Raw genomic sequence first — 20494 nt, forward strand, 5'->3', positions numbered from 1 at the left:
GCAGGAACCAGCCACGGCTGCACCTCATCCCCATCAGCCACCCCGCCGCCCCTGAAGCCAGCCCACAGCTGCATATTGTCAATGTTAATTAACCTGCCTTCATGCCTCTACATTTTTCTACTCTTCTGTGGGAATCTGCCCTTGGTCACTGTTCAGCCAAGTCGCTAGGTTAGGCAGACATCAGTTCTGATACGGCACAGCCACTCTCTTATTTTCACCTGCTTATTTTCCCATTGCATTGCTGATCTGTGTCACTATGGCTGCCTGTATGTTCAAGTTTTCATCAATGTTAATGATTTCAGACTGACAACATCCCAGTTACAGTGAAAGGTTTAATTCCTGGTCCCTGGAGGAACAAGTTTGCCTTTTGACTTTTTTAAAATTTCTTTTGCCTCCTGCTGTTCCAGGTCTCAGGATTATCTGACCCTTCATTCTCTGTTGACGATTCTTCCTAACTTTCTTCTGCAAATTCTTGCCAGTATAGAAGATTTGTCCCTAGTACCAGGATTTAGTGACATTCACAAAAACACCTACAAGTTTCTTTCTCCATTTTATACTTGTTTCTCCTTTATCCAGTTCCTTATCCACTGTGCAGCCCTCGTGTTCATAATTTCAAGACAAATTAATAAAGATGTAGTACTGCATACATTACTGAAGTTCAGTTACATGAGATGTACCTGACATTCTGCATCTGGAGAATGACAGAGCTAAGAAAAAGTAGTATTTGATTACCCTGAAAACTGTTGTCTTTGGTATCCCAAGCAATTCTACATCTTTAGTGACTCTTCAAAATACATTCTGTGGTCTCACAGATGGTTCCAGTCAAGCCAGAGGCTCTGTGGAGGAATCCACAGGAATGCCGGCATGATCCACACACCAGTCATGGACGGGTCTATCTGTCCATGAGAGAAATCTTCCTGTACCTCACCTCCCGAGACCCGTGCACAGGCCTCTGTCACAGCTGCTGTAGCAGACTGCTGGCATCCACTCGCATTCTTGGGGGTCTCCTCCACTGATTTGTCTTCTGAAGCTTCAGCATGGATTGGTGGAGATGGGTATGAACATACAAACCACCAGCTTGTGGAAGAAATTACTTCTTCCTTTTTGCAGCTCTACTATAATGCAGTTCACATGGGATTTCTACATGACCCCGTACCCACACATGATGCTGTTTTCTCAGTCATGTAGCAGCTCACCATTTCTGGTTTATATGCTAACAGACAGGTATCATACCTGTTGCCTAGAACTACTTGTACAATGGAAACCATATGAGAAAGAAAACTGAAACTGTTGGTACACATGGACACACAGAGCTTTTTCTTCCTCCCCAAATCCCTGCAAGTAATTTGGTTATATGAGTGACTGCTCTTAAACCTTTTCACATGGGAGTTTGCTCAGTCTGAAATATTGTCATCAAGAAGACTCTTGCTCTTCACATTAAAAAGAAAAAGCCACATTAAAAAGAAAGCCACCACCACCAACCTTCACACATCCCACATGTGAACTGGCACAAATAGAGTAATGTTTCCTTTCCAAAGCCCACAGAACGCCTATGGCTTTGCACTGAGAGAAGCCAAGTCTCAGAGCTGCAAGATGAAGGCTAAAAATAACCCATTAAGGATCAATTTCAGGATTTTTAAATACAGCTAATTAATATGCATAGGAAAGGCACAGGGTCTGCAGGAAGGAGCACACACAATCACAAAGTCTACAAGGGAAGGGGGTGGGTGACAAGCAGACAGAGTGCCAAAGCAGAAGTAAAAGAGGATTATTTGTTATGTATCCTTGGATAGAGGACGTGCAAAGAAAGCGTGTTTCAGAAGAGGTAGAAACAGAGGGATGAAACACTTCACCGTTGAAGAGGCAGAGAAAATGCAGTGCAACCATCAAGGGCAGGATCCCATTTGGAGAGCAGTGAGGACAGTAACAAGGCCTTCCATATGGGCCAAAATGTTATAGACAAGGATAGAGAGAGAGAGAGCAGGAGGCAAGGCTTTGTGCCTTAGGGCTCAGCGGCTGAGATGGTGTGACACAGATAGGCATAGCAAACATGCTTTGAACGAAGAAGTGAATTTCAGTGAGGTGGCTTAAGGGCTAAGGACACCACAGGAAGGTAAACGGATACAAAAGATGCTGCTTTGGTAGTGGCGCTGCAGTAGTGATGAACATGCCGTGCTTGTGTGGAAAGCTGGGGAGCAGCAGCTGAATGCGTAACTGGATCTCAACATGGACGGCGTACCAGGACACCAGGCGCATACCTGGTGTCACGTGCTGCACTGAATGGTGGCACTTCGGAAGCAATTTTCTCTTGTGAAGTAATACTGCAGGAGGTCACTGCATCCTGAGGCAGAAGCACCCTGGGAAGGCTGGGCATTGGATATAAAGCACTGAAACAGGACACACGGGATGGCAGTCACAGCGCGCCATGGAAACAAGGGACCACTTACGAGCAGTACGGGTGATGCCAGACAGTAAGGATTATCCACAGTGAATGTGAATCAGAAAGCAAACCTGGTTCTTCACTTGCTGTCCTGCAAAACAGAAAGCTATAGCAGCAGTTCCAGTGAATTAAATGTGCAGGGGGAAACAGGCTCACTCAAAGCAATTTCCTCACACCAATTTCCCTGTGAACAACATTTAAACTTCTTCCTTTTCACCGAAGGCAGAGGAATGAACAGACAGACTTAGTTGCCCAATTCACTGGCTATTTAGTATTAAGAAAACCTGGGGCTTCAACCTGGTGTCTGAGGAACATTAAGTTTATTTAGTAGCACTGCTTGTCTGCCTGCCCCCGTTACCTTCATCACTAGGAATCTTTGAAATTTTTAGCCCCTTTCATGCAAATTTAACAAAAGGGTAGAAATCTCAAAATTTTGTGAGATTTGGTGGCTTTCACAACGGCACACAAACAGCCTCGAACTGTTGTACATTTAGCTACATCTTGAGAACAATTTGAGCACTACAGTGACCTGTTAAAAGCAAGCAAGGGGTACAGGGGTTTCACTTTGCAACAGGGGGTCCTGATGCACGTTTAAGTTGGCAAAGTCCTGAGCAGAGCTGCAGGGGAGAAAAAAGCTGCAGCACCACCAAGCCTATGACACAGGATCAGCTTCACAGTCCCATGCTACAGGAGGTTGCTCTTGGAGGCAAAGGACACAAAACACACCTTTTTCACTTAAAGACATTCTTTATTCAATCTTTTTTTTTTATATACAATATTATTTTTAATCTGTAAAAAGTACATATGCAGGATTCCAGGTCAGAGGCAGAAGGTTTCCACATCAGAAGATAGACTTTTGCCCTTTTATTATTTTTGGAGGAAAAATAATCTGTCAGTTTTAGACAAAGCAAGAATAAAGGTAGAATGCAAATCCAACTTCCACCAAGCGATTAGGATTAAAGGCAACAATTCACCGTAACAAGTCAGGTTGTCTCCTTTGACTTTGGTGGCTCCCAACTTTCCTGGGCAATTACAGAGCAGTTTGTTAGAAGGGGGTGACAGCCGAAGCAGCTAGTGCTTATCATCTCTGCTACAGTTGTACGCACATAACTTGCAAAAGAGCCTGGGTTTCCTCTTTGTATGGCAACTTAAACTCTTGAGTCAGAAGACTGTTTCTCAACATTCAAGGAGTGAAAGAGGGATGCCTTATCAGGGATCAACAGCTTGCTTTCATTTTTCCCTAATAACAAGAAGTCTGTTTCTTATTTGTCCCCTTAAAAACACGGACTAGACCTATTAATGTACGTAACAGGCTCAATTTGCTAAAAGCCTGTTTACTACAACCCTGAGATGTTGTAGTAATCACCATTTTCTGTGGATGCCAGGTGACATTGTTAATCCTTTCAAAGTTGATGCCATTAGCGACTTATTACGAAGGTTTGTAATACCATTTCCTCAGGGGCAGAAGACAGGGTCATAAAAGACAGCCCAGTGGGGCTTTGCTTAGCTGCAGGTCAGCACAGCGTAGACCTTTAACCTTAAAGGATGGTATTACAGGGAGTGTAACTATTTTTACTTTTCAGAACCCAGATAAATCAACATTCAAATCGTGTAAAATACTGGGTGAGAACATGTCAGTGATTAGGAGACAGAAGACAATGATCCACAAACTTGGAGTAGGGAACTAAAGAAGCCTCAAAGGTGAGACTGGCACAGGGAATTACCTGCTCTTCCCTTTACTCCAGAGTACCTACTATTTTCCATACTTTTCTTAAACATTCAGTTTTAAGGACACCCAGAATATGACTCAAGGGTTTTGTTTTTATTTAGAAGACAAAGCTTAAGAAGTTGACTTCTTGACTGCAGGACGCACACAGCTCCGGGGTGATCAATGGAAGCTGCAGAAATCTGGCTTCTTTGAAAAGTCAAGCTGTAAGTGTTAGAAAAAAATTTACTGCTAGCAGATCCTGACCAACAGGCAAGCTTGAGGCTTGGATTAGGAAAAGAACTGAACATCCTTGTTTTGACTGCATGCAAACAGGAAATAGACAATTCTGGGATTTCCAGGCTCTTGCCCAAATCCAGTGTGCCAAAAACGTACATGATTTTCTGTTCTTTAATTCATCCTGTAAGAGGAGAGGGTATTGTATAAATCGGTGAAGTGGGACAGCTACCTAAAGAAAACGAGGATTGTTTTGTTAGAGAATACAGTGCAAGACTCAGAAACAACTAGGACTAAAAAAGTCATTTTGTGCTTAAATTTACACTCTATCTTCATGAAAGTATGTAACACAGCAGCAACGGAATGAAAATGGCAATATTCTACTGTACCTTAAGTACCCAGAGGGAAAACAGTCTGAACTTTGGGTTGCACGTAACGCCACCCTGCAGATCAGAACCTACTTCTCTGTGAAGGACTCAGACCGAGGGCATGTCACTTCAGTCAGAAGGTTCAATATCCGTGGCGCTTGGTTATTATGCACACACCTCACCCAGAACCCATTACCTCCAAACTCAGCTTGCGTTAGGAAATCTCAGGATCAGATTCGTAAATGACACAGCAATTAGTCCTTAAAATGCATTATTTTTGATGGACTATGCACATCAGTAGCTTCTGGAGCAAAAAGATAGTTTGTATTTTAAAGACTGATAGAGTAGAAACTGACAGCCGTTGGGGTAACTGGAAAACGAGAAACAAGTGTCCTTTATTTGGTGCCTGCTGCTTGTCTACACAAAGAAGAAATAGCAGTGCTGTACACCTGCTCTGAGAAAAACACCATCCCATAACATGAAATGGCTTAGGTCCTCAATTCAAGCATTCTTGTGGCAGTGAGTTAACCCATGGGGATTCATGGAGGGGTTAATTTGAGGGGTCGCTCTTTGATTCACAAGAGGGCGATGGAAGAGCAGCAATGATAAGCTTGCTGTTTCTGGGACTCCAGAATTCTGTCCTTGACCTTCCTCTGAACAGACTGGCAGCCATTCTACATCTGCATTTATCGGGAGGTGTACGGGGATGGGTGTATGACGTGGCAAATGCCTTTTTCTTTTTGAAAATAGAAGTCTCTGCTTTTCATTTTTCTCCTTTGTACCCAGAGAGATTTAGGAGAACAAGGTGATCGAGTGCAGTTTTAAACTAGTAACAGTTCTCATGGGATGGGAAGAACTCAATTTGAAAACGCAACATGTCTGAACTTTGGAAAATGAAAAATGATTAGCTCTTCAGTAAGTCACTGAATACTAATTAGAAAAATGAACTAAAGTGGGACCAGTAAGAAGAATCAATTTATTAAGCTACTTCTCATTTTAAATAAACAATTACTTGAATCATTATTATCACTATATTGATTACTTTATAATTCTCTAATTATTTTTAAGATACTACTGCACATTACAGTAGCTAAGTAACTGGTACTAAGGTAAAAACATTTGAGATGGGAGTTTTTTCCAGGCTCTAAGTCTTCCTCCTCTTAAACTAGAGTAACTGGAAAAAAGCGTTTGATAGCATTTTTTCTTAGATCATGTCCTGATTTCTATGTTTAAGTGTCAAAGATGAGTGAAGAAAAATCTTATGGGGGAAATGCTAGTATAACGTAGAGTCAGTTATAATATGATAGAGAGAAAAGCTTTTATATATAAACCTTCATATAAAAGATTTTTTGAGGGGGACAAATAGCCCTCACTCCCTTTAGATCTGATGCTGTACTGCTGTAGCTCACTGAAGAATTCTTCCATTCACTTCAGTATGAAAACACAATCAAGATTTTTTTTAGAGACTCAGCCTGTGCACTAATTAGGGAGGAAGGGTGCACCTCACAGCTCTTTTTCAGCAAAGGGGCCAGCCACCATGGTAAGAGAATTTGAGAGCTATGAAGGGGAATAAAAGGAATAATTTGAGCTGTAAGGATTCTAGAGCAACAGTAAAACAAAGAGATTGAGATATACCTGAAAAGACAAAACTTCTTTTAGCTATTAAGTGAAGACTGAAGCAGACTCCACTTAAGTGATATTGTTCTGCCAAGCCCAGGAGTACTTGAAAAAAAACACATGCAGGTAGCATTTAATTTCTCATAAACCAAGGGAAGAAGAGACCATGTCTTTTCGCACTCGTACGTAAGAGATGTTACGTTTTTTTCAAAGATGATCATGTTGGCTTTGTACTGGAGCACCCAGAAGAAAAGGGAGTTTTGTAAACTAATTCAAAGGCAGTTTGGGGCTTCTGTCATACACACACCTGCAGAAAAGGTTCTGTGAATAGTACCCAGAGAATGAAATTGTAACTTTTGGGAAAAATCCAGATGGTGTGGAAAAACATAAAGCAACAAACTCCTGCTGCTTAGCTCACAGGGAGCATTTTTAAGTACCATATAACGTAACCTCCTATACAAATCTCATGTTTTTCTCATGTTGTCATCTGTGTTTATTTAGCTTTAAGAACCAGGACTAATAAGAAAGATTTTTTCCGATATGACAGGATTTCTGAGGAAGGGAAACTTAGCCTCCTTCCTACCCATGATATGCTCCAGACTCTGTGACTGTACTTGCCAAATGAACTAAGCCCACATTGCTGACAGTGAACTACAAACCAAATGCTTACTAACTGTTTTTTTGGATGTAAGCATACACCACAGATCTTTCTTATTATAAAAGCATTATTTGAAAAGGGAAAATGAGGAGGGAAATAGTTTTTAGAGTTTAGCTTTAATAGCTTAGAGGCCCTGAGAATGGCTGCCAATCCGGACAAACAGATCCTCCTTAGAAAATTCAGACAGGTACAGAAAAAAAATATTCAAATCCTGATGCTGCTGGTGCAGTGATGTTGCTTTTTGTTGTTGCTTTGTTCATGCCATCATCAAACAAAGGAAAAGAAAAATAAAATGTAGGTATTTGGAACCCACCCGATCTGAAGATGTGACTGGTGTGTTGTTCCTTTCAACAGCAAACAGCAGCAGCCGCAAGTTCCTCTCCCTGAATGGGAAAGCCTCTTCTTCCTTACGCTGCTGCATTTATATTAAACAGTAGCTTCCATGTCTTGCTAGGGTTCAAAGCACATGAAGTTTCTGTCCTGCAAATACCACACTAATGTGTTTTGGTCATGTGTAAAACAGAACTTTTAACTTATCTATATGCCGAAGTGCTTCATTTCTCACGCCAGTACTTGCTTTCCTCAGAGGTCTAGTTTTATCAAGCGTCTGTCTCCTCTCCTGCTTAAAGTCTCAAGTGGTCCATGTAAACAAAACAGAGCTGAAAACAGTCTCTTATCCTCTTCAAAGAGCTGTTTTTATCGATATGCAGGATTTCCTGACAGTGTGGTGTTGGCTAAATGTAAAACAGGCAGAGGATGAGCTTCTGTGTTAAAAACCCAGTTGTCTAGTGGTAGAAGGTCATCGTTGGAGAAAAGCAGATACAAATACCTAGGTATCAAGACAAAGAGGAAAAATGGTGGGTATTAAAGCAGAGCAACAGAGGCTGGGGCAACACAGCAGCTTCAGGCCCCACCAGTCAGCAGCTAAAGCTATAACCAAGTTACTTGCTTTCAATGTTTGTATAGCACCCACACAACCTTCCCTGTTAGAGTGATCTGAAGAGTCATTTTTATCATGATCAAGCCCTTCAATGAAAGGTTATGAAGACAGCATTTTAATCTTTCCAAATAAGTTGTTTTTCAAGACTCCTTTCAAAGACTTGCAATGTAAAACAAACATCAAGACCCCAAGCACCAGGATTTGGGGGACAGGGGAGCAGAGAAGACAGCAAAAATTTCTTCTTAATAGAGTAAACCCACTTGGAGATTACTAATCCTCTTTCACCTACATCAAAGATTTCAAGGAAGCACAAGAGAAGCCACTAAGACATGCCAGATATTTGACTTGTTACCACTGTCCTGGAAGCTGGTTCAGCTTCTGGTGGGATGAAATGAGCCAATATATCGTGCAGAGGGGATTCGTAAGTGTTGTACATCAGAAAGCAAGGCAGAGCAAATGCAGTGTTTAACAAAGTTAAGGTTTCTGGACATAGGTGGAAGATGCGTATTGGTTCTTCTTAATACACACTTTCGACTGCGGCTGTGCCGTACTTTGTAGGAGATACTGGTGGTAGGGATATTCGTCAAGGCTTCCAAACTCAATTGCTAAAATTCTAAAGACATTTCCCTTGTTCCAGAAAACCTGACTGTGCAAGCATAACACCATGGGTGTAGAGGACCTCTAAGCTCCTGCTACAGCTTGCTTTCCTGCCATCCACAAAATAATAGGTCTTGCAGCATGTGACAAGGATGGGGTGTTTTTCCCACTAGTGGGCTCTGTCACATCCACAATGTGCACACATGTTGTTCTGCAGTCACTCTGCTGAGGCTGCTGTCACTTCCCTCTCCCTCAGTCAGATGCTGGTAGCGTCTACTGCCCACAGCTGTGTGTCACTGCCTGATGCTTCTCCCATGGCCTTCATTTGCCAGCTGCGTCCACAGCACAATCCAGTCAGTGAAGCTCTACCTCTTCTTTCCTTTCTCACCAATTAACTGTTTACAGATAAACATTTTGTGATGAGATGATTTTGTTCCACATGTCTAGGTGTCTTTCTCTGGTTTTCATTCATCTTCAGAGTCATGCCTTTCCTTTCCTCTGTACTCCTACCTTGCGTTCTCCCTCTGCAGCTCTCCAAACTCTTTTTCACCACAGCAGCAATGTTTCATCTTACTCAAACTCACCTTCCTAATTTGATTAATGCTCTTCCCTGGAATAACTTAAGCTACCTATTTCTAGGCCTTGCTCCTTCCCACTCAACAGCTACCTCCCTGCCACTCATACTGCCCAAACTCTCACAACTTGCCAAGTATCTTTGATAAGCCAAAGTATCTGAACAGCAACAATGAATGTTTGGGAGAGGTATCAACTTTGAATTTGAGAGGAACAAAGATGCAGAAGTTGTTAACACCACCAGAAAAGGTCACAGCAAACATTCCATAACACACATTTTATGTCCCTCTTCTGAGGGATATCTTCATTTTCCTCATGGCATCATACCCTGTCTTTATTTTCATAGCCATTTGAGCTATCCTGACCTTATGTTCTCCATTTTATCTTGAAGTGATACCAGTTTCTGGTTTGGCTATGCCAACTGCATCAATGTCAAAAATCTAATATCCAGCTCTCCGATACAACTTCACTTTGTCCCACAAGCGGGAAATGATCCTAACTAAAAGCCAATAAAGTTTTCTGTGTTCCTTCCTAGAACCAGCTTCTTTTGCAATGCTTGCACTGTAGCACATCCCATTACTGAGTGATGCATCAGTGAATTTTCAGATTTCCTTCTGATTATTTAAGATGCAGACAGAATTCTGGTGATACTTCAAAGGTCAGCCTTGCCACTACAGAGTTCCTTCTCTAATTCGGCTTTTATAGGCAGATCCATTGTTTAAGATCAGTTCCTGGGGAGGTATTGCTTCTCTGACTGGACCTGTTTGAAACTGCAGCCTCTCTTTTTGGGAGTATAGCTTTTAGTCTCCAGATCCTGAGAACAACAGAGGCGGCAGTGGGTGACTTTCTGTTTTATAACGATAACCTGGGGAAAAGAAGTATTGTGACTACGTAGAGGAATTTGGTACAGAGCCAGCAGAAGGATAGAGTAGCCAGATTTTCCTCTTACATGTGATGAACCCAGAGTCCCTTCTTGCCAGTGAAACATTGTGGTGCTTGAAGTAGGCACCGGCATTGCCACTTTCAGGACCTGCTTTCTCCCTGCTGCATTCTGATCTCCCAATACCCAAAATTAATGTTCACATACATCAGCTACCATTAAGACCTGAAAATTTGATATTGCTGATACTGTACAGAAACCCTGTTTATTGTGCAAAGCCTGCGTGACATGCTAGACTGCCAAATGATTACAACAGGTTTTTTTGTCATATCACCGGTTTGTAAAGACAGAAAGGGCACCTTACTGAGCCTTCCTTGCTAACACGTTTGTGCAACAACGTATGTATCATCCCTTCCATCACACGTTGGCAGAAAGTGGTATAGGTATGTAAGCAGAGGCAACAACTGTGTCTCCTAATAGCAGTTCTGGCCGCATTCACACTCCCAGCAGTGGCACCTGCCTATGAATTTAACAAACTAAAACATTCTCCAAACTGTTATGCAGGAGGAAAAAAAAAAAAAAAAAAAAGGTGGGTGGGTGGGTGGGTGGGTGGGACATAAGGAATATAAGCCAATTCAGACACTTTTCTTACAAAAGTAGACAATTCACAAGATTTCAGGGAGGTAACCAATACAGGAATCTTGGGAAATTTCAATGCCAGAGCTGTATTACCAAACTTGCTGATGTAACTTGAGTATTAAGAAAATTGCCACATGTTAGGACATTGCTTCATGGGCAAAACACCTCAGAGCGATGACAACCATGTGACAAAACAGTGCTCTTGATAGCTGGTTTGTGTCAATGATGAAAAAGATGAGTAGCCATGACATAGCTAGCTCAGTTTTAAAAATGTGTCTCTTAATAAAATCCCCATAACATATTCCTATCTTTATACTAGTTTTTCTTATTGTATGCATCATCTCCACAAGTCAGATGTTATAGCGTATTCTAGTATAGCATTTTTTGTTATTAATTAGAAAAGAAACATGGTGAGAGACCAATGACTCTGAACATTTTACCTTGAACCAAACACACAACAGAGTGGATTAGCTTCTGCAGGGTGGACTACAGGTGTCCTACTGATCTGACTGAATTAAAAATATTTATGTAACAGATTTTAAAATATGCCTGATATTCTTGCTTATGCCAAAAAGCATTCTAGAAAAACATGTTGTGGGATAAATACAGAAAAATCATCCAAGGGCATGAAGGGCTTTTGTTCCATGCATTTACTCCCTTACAGTGACACAGGAGAAACAGGTCGTACAACATCAGAGCGTAGCAACTACTTGTATAAGACAGGTCAAGTTTATCCAACTAAAAAAAAGTGTCTTTTGCAAAGGGAATTTCTTAAAAAAAGATAACCTCTTCTCTGCTGTGATGTCAGAAATCAAAGAGAAATCTTAAAAACTAAAGCTCTCTCAGCACAAGCTTCTTCTATGGGAAATTCCACTTGTCTCTTCTGCTTGTAAAACAGACTGATCCAGGACCATAAACCTGGGAACAAAAGCAAGCCCAAAGCAAAAACCCATGCTGACAAGACAAGATTATTTGTTGACCCACCGCACTCTTCTAGAACTTAGATGCCAGCTTTTACAGGAAGATGCAAGACTGAAGAGCACTTACTTCAAAGTTTCAGCAAGGAAAAAGCTCTGCTGTACGTCATCATATGTAGGAGATGAGGAATAGACGTCCTTGACACCAGAAAACCCACCACTGACTCGGCAATACTTGTCAATTGCCTGCAAGGAGGAAGGAAAAAGAAAAGGAGAATTTAATTGTAAAACAAAATTTGGAAACATTAAAGGATCAGGCTTGATCAACAAAGGAGGTAGTTCTTTCCATGATCCATTATTCTGTTGTGAATCTCCTTGTCACAGGACGCTGTGGATATTAACAGTTTATGCTGACCAAAATAAAAAAAAAAAGGGACTGGACACATACAGAAGTAAAATCATCCCTCCAAGGCTACTAATGACAGCACATCTGGCAAACTGCCAGGTGCTAAGAAAGTATTCTGGGGAAGAATACTTTCTTTCCTAGGTATTTACTGTTGACTGATATTAATGACAGGACATGGACTCAGCAGACTTTTGCTCTGAGCTGGTACAGCTCCTCATAGGTAACACAGAGTAGAACATCCATCAGTTAATCAATGCAACATGTGCTGAGGTGCACAGGAAGATGACCAATGCCCCTGGATTTCGCAGCTGGAAGAGTTTGAAGAGTTATAGGAACTCTGCCACTAGTAGCAAGTCATAGGGACTTACTGAAAGTAGGAATAAAATACTGTACTCATCTTTAGGGACTGTTGAATTCACCTTATGAACTCTTCCAGCTGCTGCTTTCTCCCCACATTTCCATCTCCTACATGTGCTGCTCTTTGTTTTCCCTTTACACAGTTGAAACTCAAGTCAGCTTGTGTGCTGGGCTGCAGAAGAGCTCTTTATCTTTAAAGCATGAAGTTTAAATCCATAAACATTCCATGCAGAAAGGGGCCAATGGATCCGTGATTCACAAATCACCCAGCTAGTCAGCTCCAACACAGTACTGCAAAAAGCACAATAGAAGAGGAGGAGACTGGAAAGAACGTGTTAGTAGCTCAGAGCGCCTCTCGCCTACGCTTTCATTATTCCACTCACATGCACCACCTTGCAGCACACAAGGATATCAGCCATTAAAACCAGGCCCCAAAAAAGGACTCTGAAACGATTCAGAGGTTATTTGTGCTTCCCTGCTGCTTTGGCAGTGCTTCCTCAGTAGACACCAACTATTTCAAAAGATTAATGCAGGGGCAGAAAAGGTGCAGCGATGAAGGAAAATGTTTGGTTCAGGATGTCTGTCATTACCAGCCACCGAAGGTAGGCAGCTCCCCGAGTTCGGTGATCTACAACTCGGCCTGTTAGCCTGTGTGAAGTTTCCCTCTGCATGGTGCTTTAGGCCCAGATTTTTGTTAATTCTGATTTTTGCTAGTTATACCCAACAGAAGCTGAGGGGAGTCAAGGCAGGGGGCAATTAAGTTTTGAATGATGTCCCTCTTTGCCAAGAAAACAAATCAAACAAAAATTAACTCTCCAAGGTCCTTACTATAGCCTTTGGATACTAGAAATATCGAGACACAAAGGAGAATTTTCCACTGGACACATGTATGAAGAATGCTTGTAGATGCCATCATTGAAATCAGGAGGAAAAGTGAAAAGGCAATGAGCAAGGTACCTAGGGCAGTAAGTCACAGCACATCAGGTACTACAGCTAACCTCCTCTGAGTATCACTCTTACCCTGTGGAAATGTGAGGCTGTTCATGGACCAAAGAATAATCCAGACTGTACAAAGTTCTTTTAAATTTCTAAAGGCCAAGATTTTTAAAGAGTGAGAGGAGAGACTGGCAAAAAGATGTTACTGGAATGGCTGTGGCTCTAGAGCCTGAGCTTTTGCAGGAAAGGTACAGTCTTTCTTGGCAAAATCTAATTCTCTAATTCCTTATGTCAAGGAAAGCTTTCTTCAAGTTTGGATGGAAACTCCCTTTTTTTTTTTTTTGTCAGGACTTGAGCCTAAAAGGAGAAGGAGTCTGCATGAATTCTACTCCGATCTGGTTACTGGTGCAGGCCAGGGCTACACCAAGACTATTTACATGCTGGGATTTGGGTTGACCATATTTTCTCTACAGTCTGGAGAGAGAGGTGTATGTGACACATCTAGCCCAACAGCATCACATACGTGACCATCTGTCTGCATGCTCTTGCACACCACAAGTGATGCTAGCTATCACATGGCAGCCAAAAAACCCCCAAACCAAAATGGGAAAAGAAAAAATTGTTTGGCTGACTTCTGAAGAAATGATGCATATGCTGTTTATGGAACCATCTGCATGTTCCTCCCCACAAGTCCTACAGCTACTAGGCAGGTGGTGTGTCAGTCAACAAGAACCAAAGCACCTTGGCTTTCTAGGCAGGCAATGAAGTGCCTCCTCTTGCCACCATCCCTTTTATATAGTACTGCGGAGCACGACCTTTTCTCTGCTCTGGAGTACGGCAAGATGTGGGGGGGAAGCGCCAACAGTTACAATTCTGCCAGAATTTCTAGCATGCAGAGCCTGACCTTGCAGGTGTTCCTCTGGTCAATGATTCAGCCATGCTGACATTGTGTGCCATAGCTTGGACAGGAAAACCTTGCTAGTGATTGTGGCAAAATGGAAAGAAGGAACAAATGGTATCACTGTGAGGACACTGTCTCCTTCCCCCTGAAGAATTAAATCCCCAAGTCATCGTAAGAGACACAACTCGTTTATTTTGGAGACTGCAGATAACAGGTATCACTGAGATCCTGGTCTGTGCTGTAGGGCTCTCATGCTTGGATAACTAAGTGCAACACTGGTGCAGCTATAGCAGGTCTAGAAGCCTGAAGAAAGAAAAAATTGTGATTTATATCGATTTTTCTTTCCCCCCTTTGAAATTACCAAGTAGTTTTATATCTTCGGAAATCTCCCCTTGGGGAACCAGACGCTGGCTAGATTGGAGTTCAGGATAGGCAGAGGATTTATCCTAGTTGATCAGAGATCTAGACACTACAGGCAGTAATAAACAACAGAGGAAAAATTCCTCTGAAAGGTTGCTATACAGCTATTCATCCAAAAATGGATAAATGAACGGTCCTTGATTGAGAGGTGCACAGAACTTCAGGACACTGGCTGCAAAGTTTGGTGCCATAGACAAGCTGCTTAAAAGGCACTTGACATTTGCAGTGCTCTGCCTTCACACAGATCACAGAGTACTTGCTGTAGAGGCATCTGATTTGCCACCTGGATGCTCTTTCACTCAAGAGCTGGAGACCAGTATCCTTGATAAAGTGATGCTAAATTTGTTGCACCCTGGAAGTCCTAGATGACTGGAAGGGTATCAAGGCAATGCTACTATTATGAAGCATCGGCAGGCTGCATAATTTTAGGACGACATACCTGACGTTAGCTTCAAACAACTATGGAAACACATGTAAAAATATAGAATATAAGAGGATAATTGACACCAATCAGCACGGTTTTATAGAAAACTATCTTGCTCCCAAGCTTGATTTCATTGTTTGAGGTCTACAAATTGACAAAGAAAGGTAACTGCAGAGCTGTAATAAACTTAAAAATTTCTAAAGCAATTCATGGTACCATAGGATGTTATGATAAGACAAAGCAGCTCTACACCATACTAATATCGCTGTCTTAATTTAAAACTGATTCACAGTGCTCTAAGAACGAACTGGCAATGTAAAATCATCACCAAATAGAACTGCCTCTCAGAGATCCACAAGGAGCGGTCTGAAGTTTTAGCAATCACCACAATGCCGCTGCTGGCAAAAATGACAGAGATAAATAACAGCACAGCGTAATCTGGCAGTAACGGGGCCCCAAACAAAGCGAGTTTCATATAACCAGGCACATAATCCTAAATCTAGACATAAAGGCTGTGTAACTGCAGAACCAGATTAGCCAGGGAAGCAGAGACACTTCAAAGAATTCAATGGCCACATGAGACAATTCAGGAGGAGTTCCTGCTAGGCTATTGTGGCAGGTGCACGCACAGGGACAGTAAACAGCAGCAGGGATATAATTATACTTTTGCACAGGGCTGTGGGTAAAGTCAAAATTGGAGTACGGAATTCTAGAATTAATTTTTAAAAAAGAACGATGAACTGATGTGGGTGCAGACATTTGGAGAAAATGCTTGACAGTAAGATAACACAATTTGTTTAGAATCTTAAGTAGACTCGTTAGTAAGCTTATTACAATCTATAAAAGCTCTTTGAAAAGAAAACATGGGGGAATAAAAGACATTTTAATATGGTAGGGGAAGTCATAGGAAAATCCAGTGATTGACAGCTGAAACTAGACCAACTCAAATGGGAAATAAAGCACGTATTTTTAACAGCACAAGTAATTAAATAACGGAACAAACTACCAAAAGAAGTCCCTTTATTCAAATCAAGAATAGAACAGAAGAATATGCAACAGTGTACTCTTGCCAAATGCATGTGTGTCAAAAATGGCACAAAGTGAAATTTCAGGGCCTGTGACATACAGGGAGGCCATTGTTGCTCCAAGTTCTTTGGAAATAATATCAGAAGTGCCTCTAGATTGAACCCCAGCTCCCTCAGTTCCTCTGAGGTTGTTCTTGTGGTTGCAAGTGTGACTCTCCTTGATGATGCCAACAACATGCTCATAGAAACTGTGCCAGTTTCTTCACCAGACATGGTACTCACAGCTACCAAGCCCTCAACTGTGAACCCATGTTTCTTTAACCTCCAACTTTTGCCTGGCTCTTTTCTGTCTACTCCACTTCACTAAGCAGAGAGCTATAGATCTTTCCACTCCATCTTACCATCAATCCTCAATTTGCCTGAAGTTAGCCCAAACTCAAGGTATCGTATATCATTTTTACTGTTAAGTAGAAACTCTGAATGTACTTGCAGCCTCGATGGTGCAATCCTGCTTAGTCAGATATGCAAGTCCCCAACAAATATCTGAACCCTTCATTCACTCAGATTAGTAATTGGCTTTACATGCCTACTGTGAAGTGGTGGCTCTTATTGCTTTCAAATAATTAGCCTAAAAAGGATTTTAGTTATTTTCTGTATTTACCCTGAATATCTTGCACACGTATTTCTGTAATACTTCAGCCAGCCCCCCAGCTTACCATCATCCAATTTGGCTGGCCTAATACAATTGAGATGGCTGTTGTCTCTAGTGCTAAGTATAGTATTAGGGAGAATTAGCCTTTTCTTACTGGGCAAGAGAGACCCCTTGTCACAGGGATTTATGATTGCTGAGGCAATATAAGATTCAACTACCTGTTTTTTTTCCCCCCACAGACGCTGGATTTGGAAAGATGTGACAAAATGGGCCTTGGTCAAAGCACATCCCCTGCACTAAAATGCCCAATTTTTGTCCAAAAATCTAGATAATAAAGCCAAAAAGAAGCTACTAACTAAGAAAATACAGTACATAGATCTGCACATGCACACAATTTAGCCCTCTGTGCAAATACTCATTGATAAAAGGGAGAGGTCTGGGCTGGAAGTGCTAAAGAAACTTAAGTAATGCAGTATACTTAAAAGCCAGGTGGTTCTGCAGTGTATCCTGGGTCACCCCTGAAGTGTCAAAATGACAGCAGCAGATCTCTAATGCATCAGTGAACTGACCCAAATCCATTCAGGTAGGAATGTAATCCACTCAAAGAAGCAAACAAGGGAGACCACCAAGAACTCAGTCCTCAGACACCAGGCTACACAGGTTCAATGTAGAAAATGAAGACCATTTAGAACTCAGAAAAAACCCAAACCACTCTGTTTTCCCAAAAGTTTAAAAGAGCTACTAGACTTCTGATGAAGAAAATATCATTCACCACGAGACGTCTACAATACAGATTTCAAAGTATGCTTCAGTGGTTGAAAGGCAAAAGGGAAGTTAATGCAGACAGTGTTGTACAACAGCAGCAAGCCGACAGCTCTGTGTGTCATACCAGATTATTTATAAATGGAGGAATAAACTCAACAAGAGCTGGGTGTGGTAGGGAAGAAGGAAAAGTAGAGTGTAGGTGTGAGGAGTAAACACAAGAATTTATTATCTATATGCAGGGAATAGAAAGCCCTGGGGAACAGAAAACCTTCCCAAGCTGCTGAGTTAGTAGTTAGTTAATTAGCTGGTAGAGTAAGAAAATCTGGAACTGTGGGAGGGAGTTGTATGCAAAACCATTTATGAAGAGTTAAAGAATATTTTACAGCTATGTTGGATAAAGAAACTTTTTGTTGAGGAAGCAAGCAAAAAAAGGCACTCTGTAAGGACAGAGGCAGTTAAAGTACACGGGCTGCTTGACTGACAACTTTGATGCAGGTTAACAGAAGTATAAAATAAAATCCTGCCCTGCACGCCGCGGAAACTGGAGGCAGGGGAGGAGGCAGGGAGGGTTTGGTTTGAAAGCATTAATGGAGACCAAGATATGAAGGCAAATAGAGAAAACCAAACAAAACTCAATTCAAAGACATGCTTTGCAGTGCGCTTAAAAGACAGCTCCTGGGCTGAAAAAATGTACATCTGTAAATTCTTTAACCTAGTAGAAAGGACCCAGTCTCAGCTTGGATCATCCGGCCATAGCTTCTGACAGGAGCTGGTGTTAGATCAGAAAGCATCTGTAGTATGCACACTGGCAAGGAGGAGGTTACTGAATCCATTTCTTTGTCACACTAGAAACATGCATGGTTTGAGCAGGAGGGGTGATGTGACTCAATGTTTAATGTTTTAGAGAACGTGACAAATACAGAACCTCTCTCCAGAATAACATCATGTTGGTTTTAACAAAACAGTCTACAAGGCAAAACCTAACCAAGACTATGACACATTCTTAAAATACCTGGACTGTTCTATGTGATTGTAACTGTGCTGAGGGCAGGATAGGGATCAGCTCAGCTAAACATTTTGAAGCTGCCTTAACTATCTTCCACCTGATGAATACAGGCTTCTCAATAGATCTCTTCCTCCAAGTACTTTTTCTGGGTCTCCTGTCTCTGGAGCAAAACTTGTTTTCACCTGCAGAATAAAGTTTTTCCAGGCTCTTGGTTCATCTCTTCCTTTGCTCTTCCCTCATCTCCTTTGGCTGTAGTCAAAATATTGCATTAGTGTCTCATTATCTTTAATGTTTATTCTCATCTCTGAAACTAGCTTTAAGCTGTGTTTCCAAAGACTGCTGTAGCTGTAAGCTGGGAAGTGGACAAGCTGTGGGAATCCGCAGTTTTTGAAGACGACCTGAAAACTGCTCGGCCAGCAAATGACCAAAGCCCAGTACAGCCCAGCAGGTGGGAGCAGTGAGAAACATGAGACCAAAAAAGACAAGAAGTTCAGCCCTAGGAAGCACTTAAAAACCGAAGTCTTTTGGGGATTACAAGTAATTTTTACAATTATAATTTTATATTGCCGTGTGAGAATGAAGCCTAGTTACTCATAGCCCACAATGTACGACCACCAGATAAAGGAGTTATCCATCTGTGTACAGAGGATGAATGAAGGCAGGCCATGGGCACAGAACGGTATATCCCAGTCCTACAACACGTGGCTTCTGCGAACCCGTACAAGTATTTCCAATGAGAAAGACTCAGAAGCATTTTCACACTCACGAATTTGACTAAAACATTCAACAACTAGATTTAAACCCAGGAAAGGAGCTACAAAAAAAAAAAAAAAAAGGCAACAATCTACAATACCTTACCAACAATTTTTAAGTTCTGCCATATGTGCCACTTCTGACTTTCTTTTACAACCTACTACTTGTGATGCTGTAATTTTTTGTTATAATTCAGTACATCTAAACCGACTGGCAATTTTTTTCCTTCCAATCAGATAGCTAAGAAAAGAAAAAGCCATGACACCAGCCCATATATACGTATGTACATGACATCTAGTCTACAAACCATCTGAGAACAGTTGTTCTACCAGTTGTGTTTTAATAGCCAACCAAGAAGAAACTGTAAGAATAGCTTTGTCAATTAATCTAAACTGAGTACAAACACATGCTTAACAGTTATTTATAAAACACCTTCATCTCCCAAGATAAATTATCTCTCCTGGGGGCTGTGGACTACTGATAACTGTAGGAATCATGACCAGTGGATTCTATTTCCACGCCTAAAACTCATCAGCTGTATAATGCTGAACACAATTCTCATCTGTGCATCTGGTTCAGCACTTGCAAAACAGGAATAACTGCGCGCACCCCGTATGTACCCTGGTTTACAGGAACTCCTGAAAAATCATTTACCATCTGAAGTGTTTCAGTACCATGAGATTAAAGTGGCTACAAAAGGAAAAATACATAGAATTAGATTACTGACAGATAATGAATACAGTTACCTGCGTTGCCTCCCAGCCCCACTGCCTGTACTTGGGATCATGGGTGAATCTCCACATATACCAGTAGGTCTCAATCACCTCTGGCCTTAGGATGTAATACTTCTCGTTCTGCCGCACTGCCACCGCCTCTACACCACCATCAAATTTGAATGCTTCTGGACCCAGCTTTAATGCTGCAGAGAAAAAAGGGGAAAATAAAAAAGAAAGAAAAAAATTATTCCTTACCAACCTTTGCAGGAAGGGTGGATAGGAGATTGCTATAACCCAAGCATTAGAGAACAACAGGAACTAGCTTGTCTTTAAGCAGTCTCATAAATATTTCCTATTGTTGAGGCCTATAATTTTTTTAATGAATAATTTATCTAATTCCTGTGGGAAAACTACCTATCTTGACAGGAATACAGTAATCCTCTTGAAAACTAATGAAACACTAAGAATATAAACACATTAACACATTCAATTATAGGACAAAATTAAAGTGACCGTTCTTTGCAAGCAAAAGAAAAATAAGAAGGGTCAGGAAAGGTTCTGA

The 20494-nt window shown here is 41.4% G+C and overlaps 1 protein-coding gene across 4 annotated transcripts in view; it reads right to left on the reverse strand.

The window, feature by feature from the left end:
* Positions 1 to 3167: 3167 nt before the first annotated feature.
* Positions 3168 to 20494, reverse strand: part of MAN1A2 (mannosidase alpha class 1A member 2) — a 145954-nt gene continuing 128627 nt past the window's right edge. For 2 of the 4 annotated variants that reach the window (XM_037388006.1, XM_037388007.1), the window contains 3 exons: positions 19963 to 20135; positions 11702 to 11817; positions 3290 to 7854 (listed from right to left, as the gene is read on the reverse strand). In XM_037388006.1, the coding sequence (XP_037243903.1) occupies positions 7722 to 7854; positions 11702 to 11817; positions 19963 to 20135 (422 nt within the window). In that variant the 3' untranslated portion in view covers positions 3290 to 7721. Of the gene's footprint in view, positions 7855 to 11701; positions 11818 to 19962; positions 20136 to 20494 lie in introns of all 4 variants that reach the window. The other 2 variants (XR_005104327.1, XR_005104326.1) reach the window with 2 other exon arrangements.

The sequence above is a fragment of the Falco rusticolus genome, chromosome 5, assembly GCF_015220075.1.
Source record: "Falco rusticolus isolate bFalRus1 chromosome 5, bFalRus1.pri, whole genome shotgun sequence".
Lineage (NCBI taxonomy): Eukaryota > Metazoa > Chordata > Aves > Falconiformes > Falconidae > Falco > Falco rusticolus.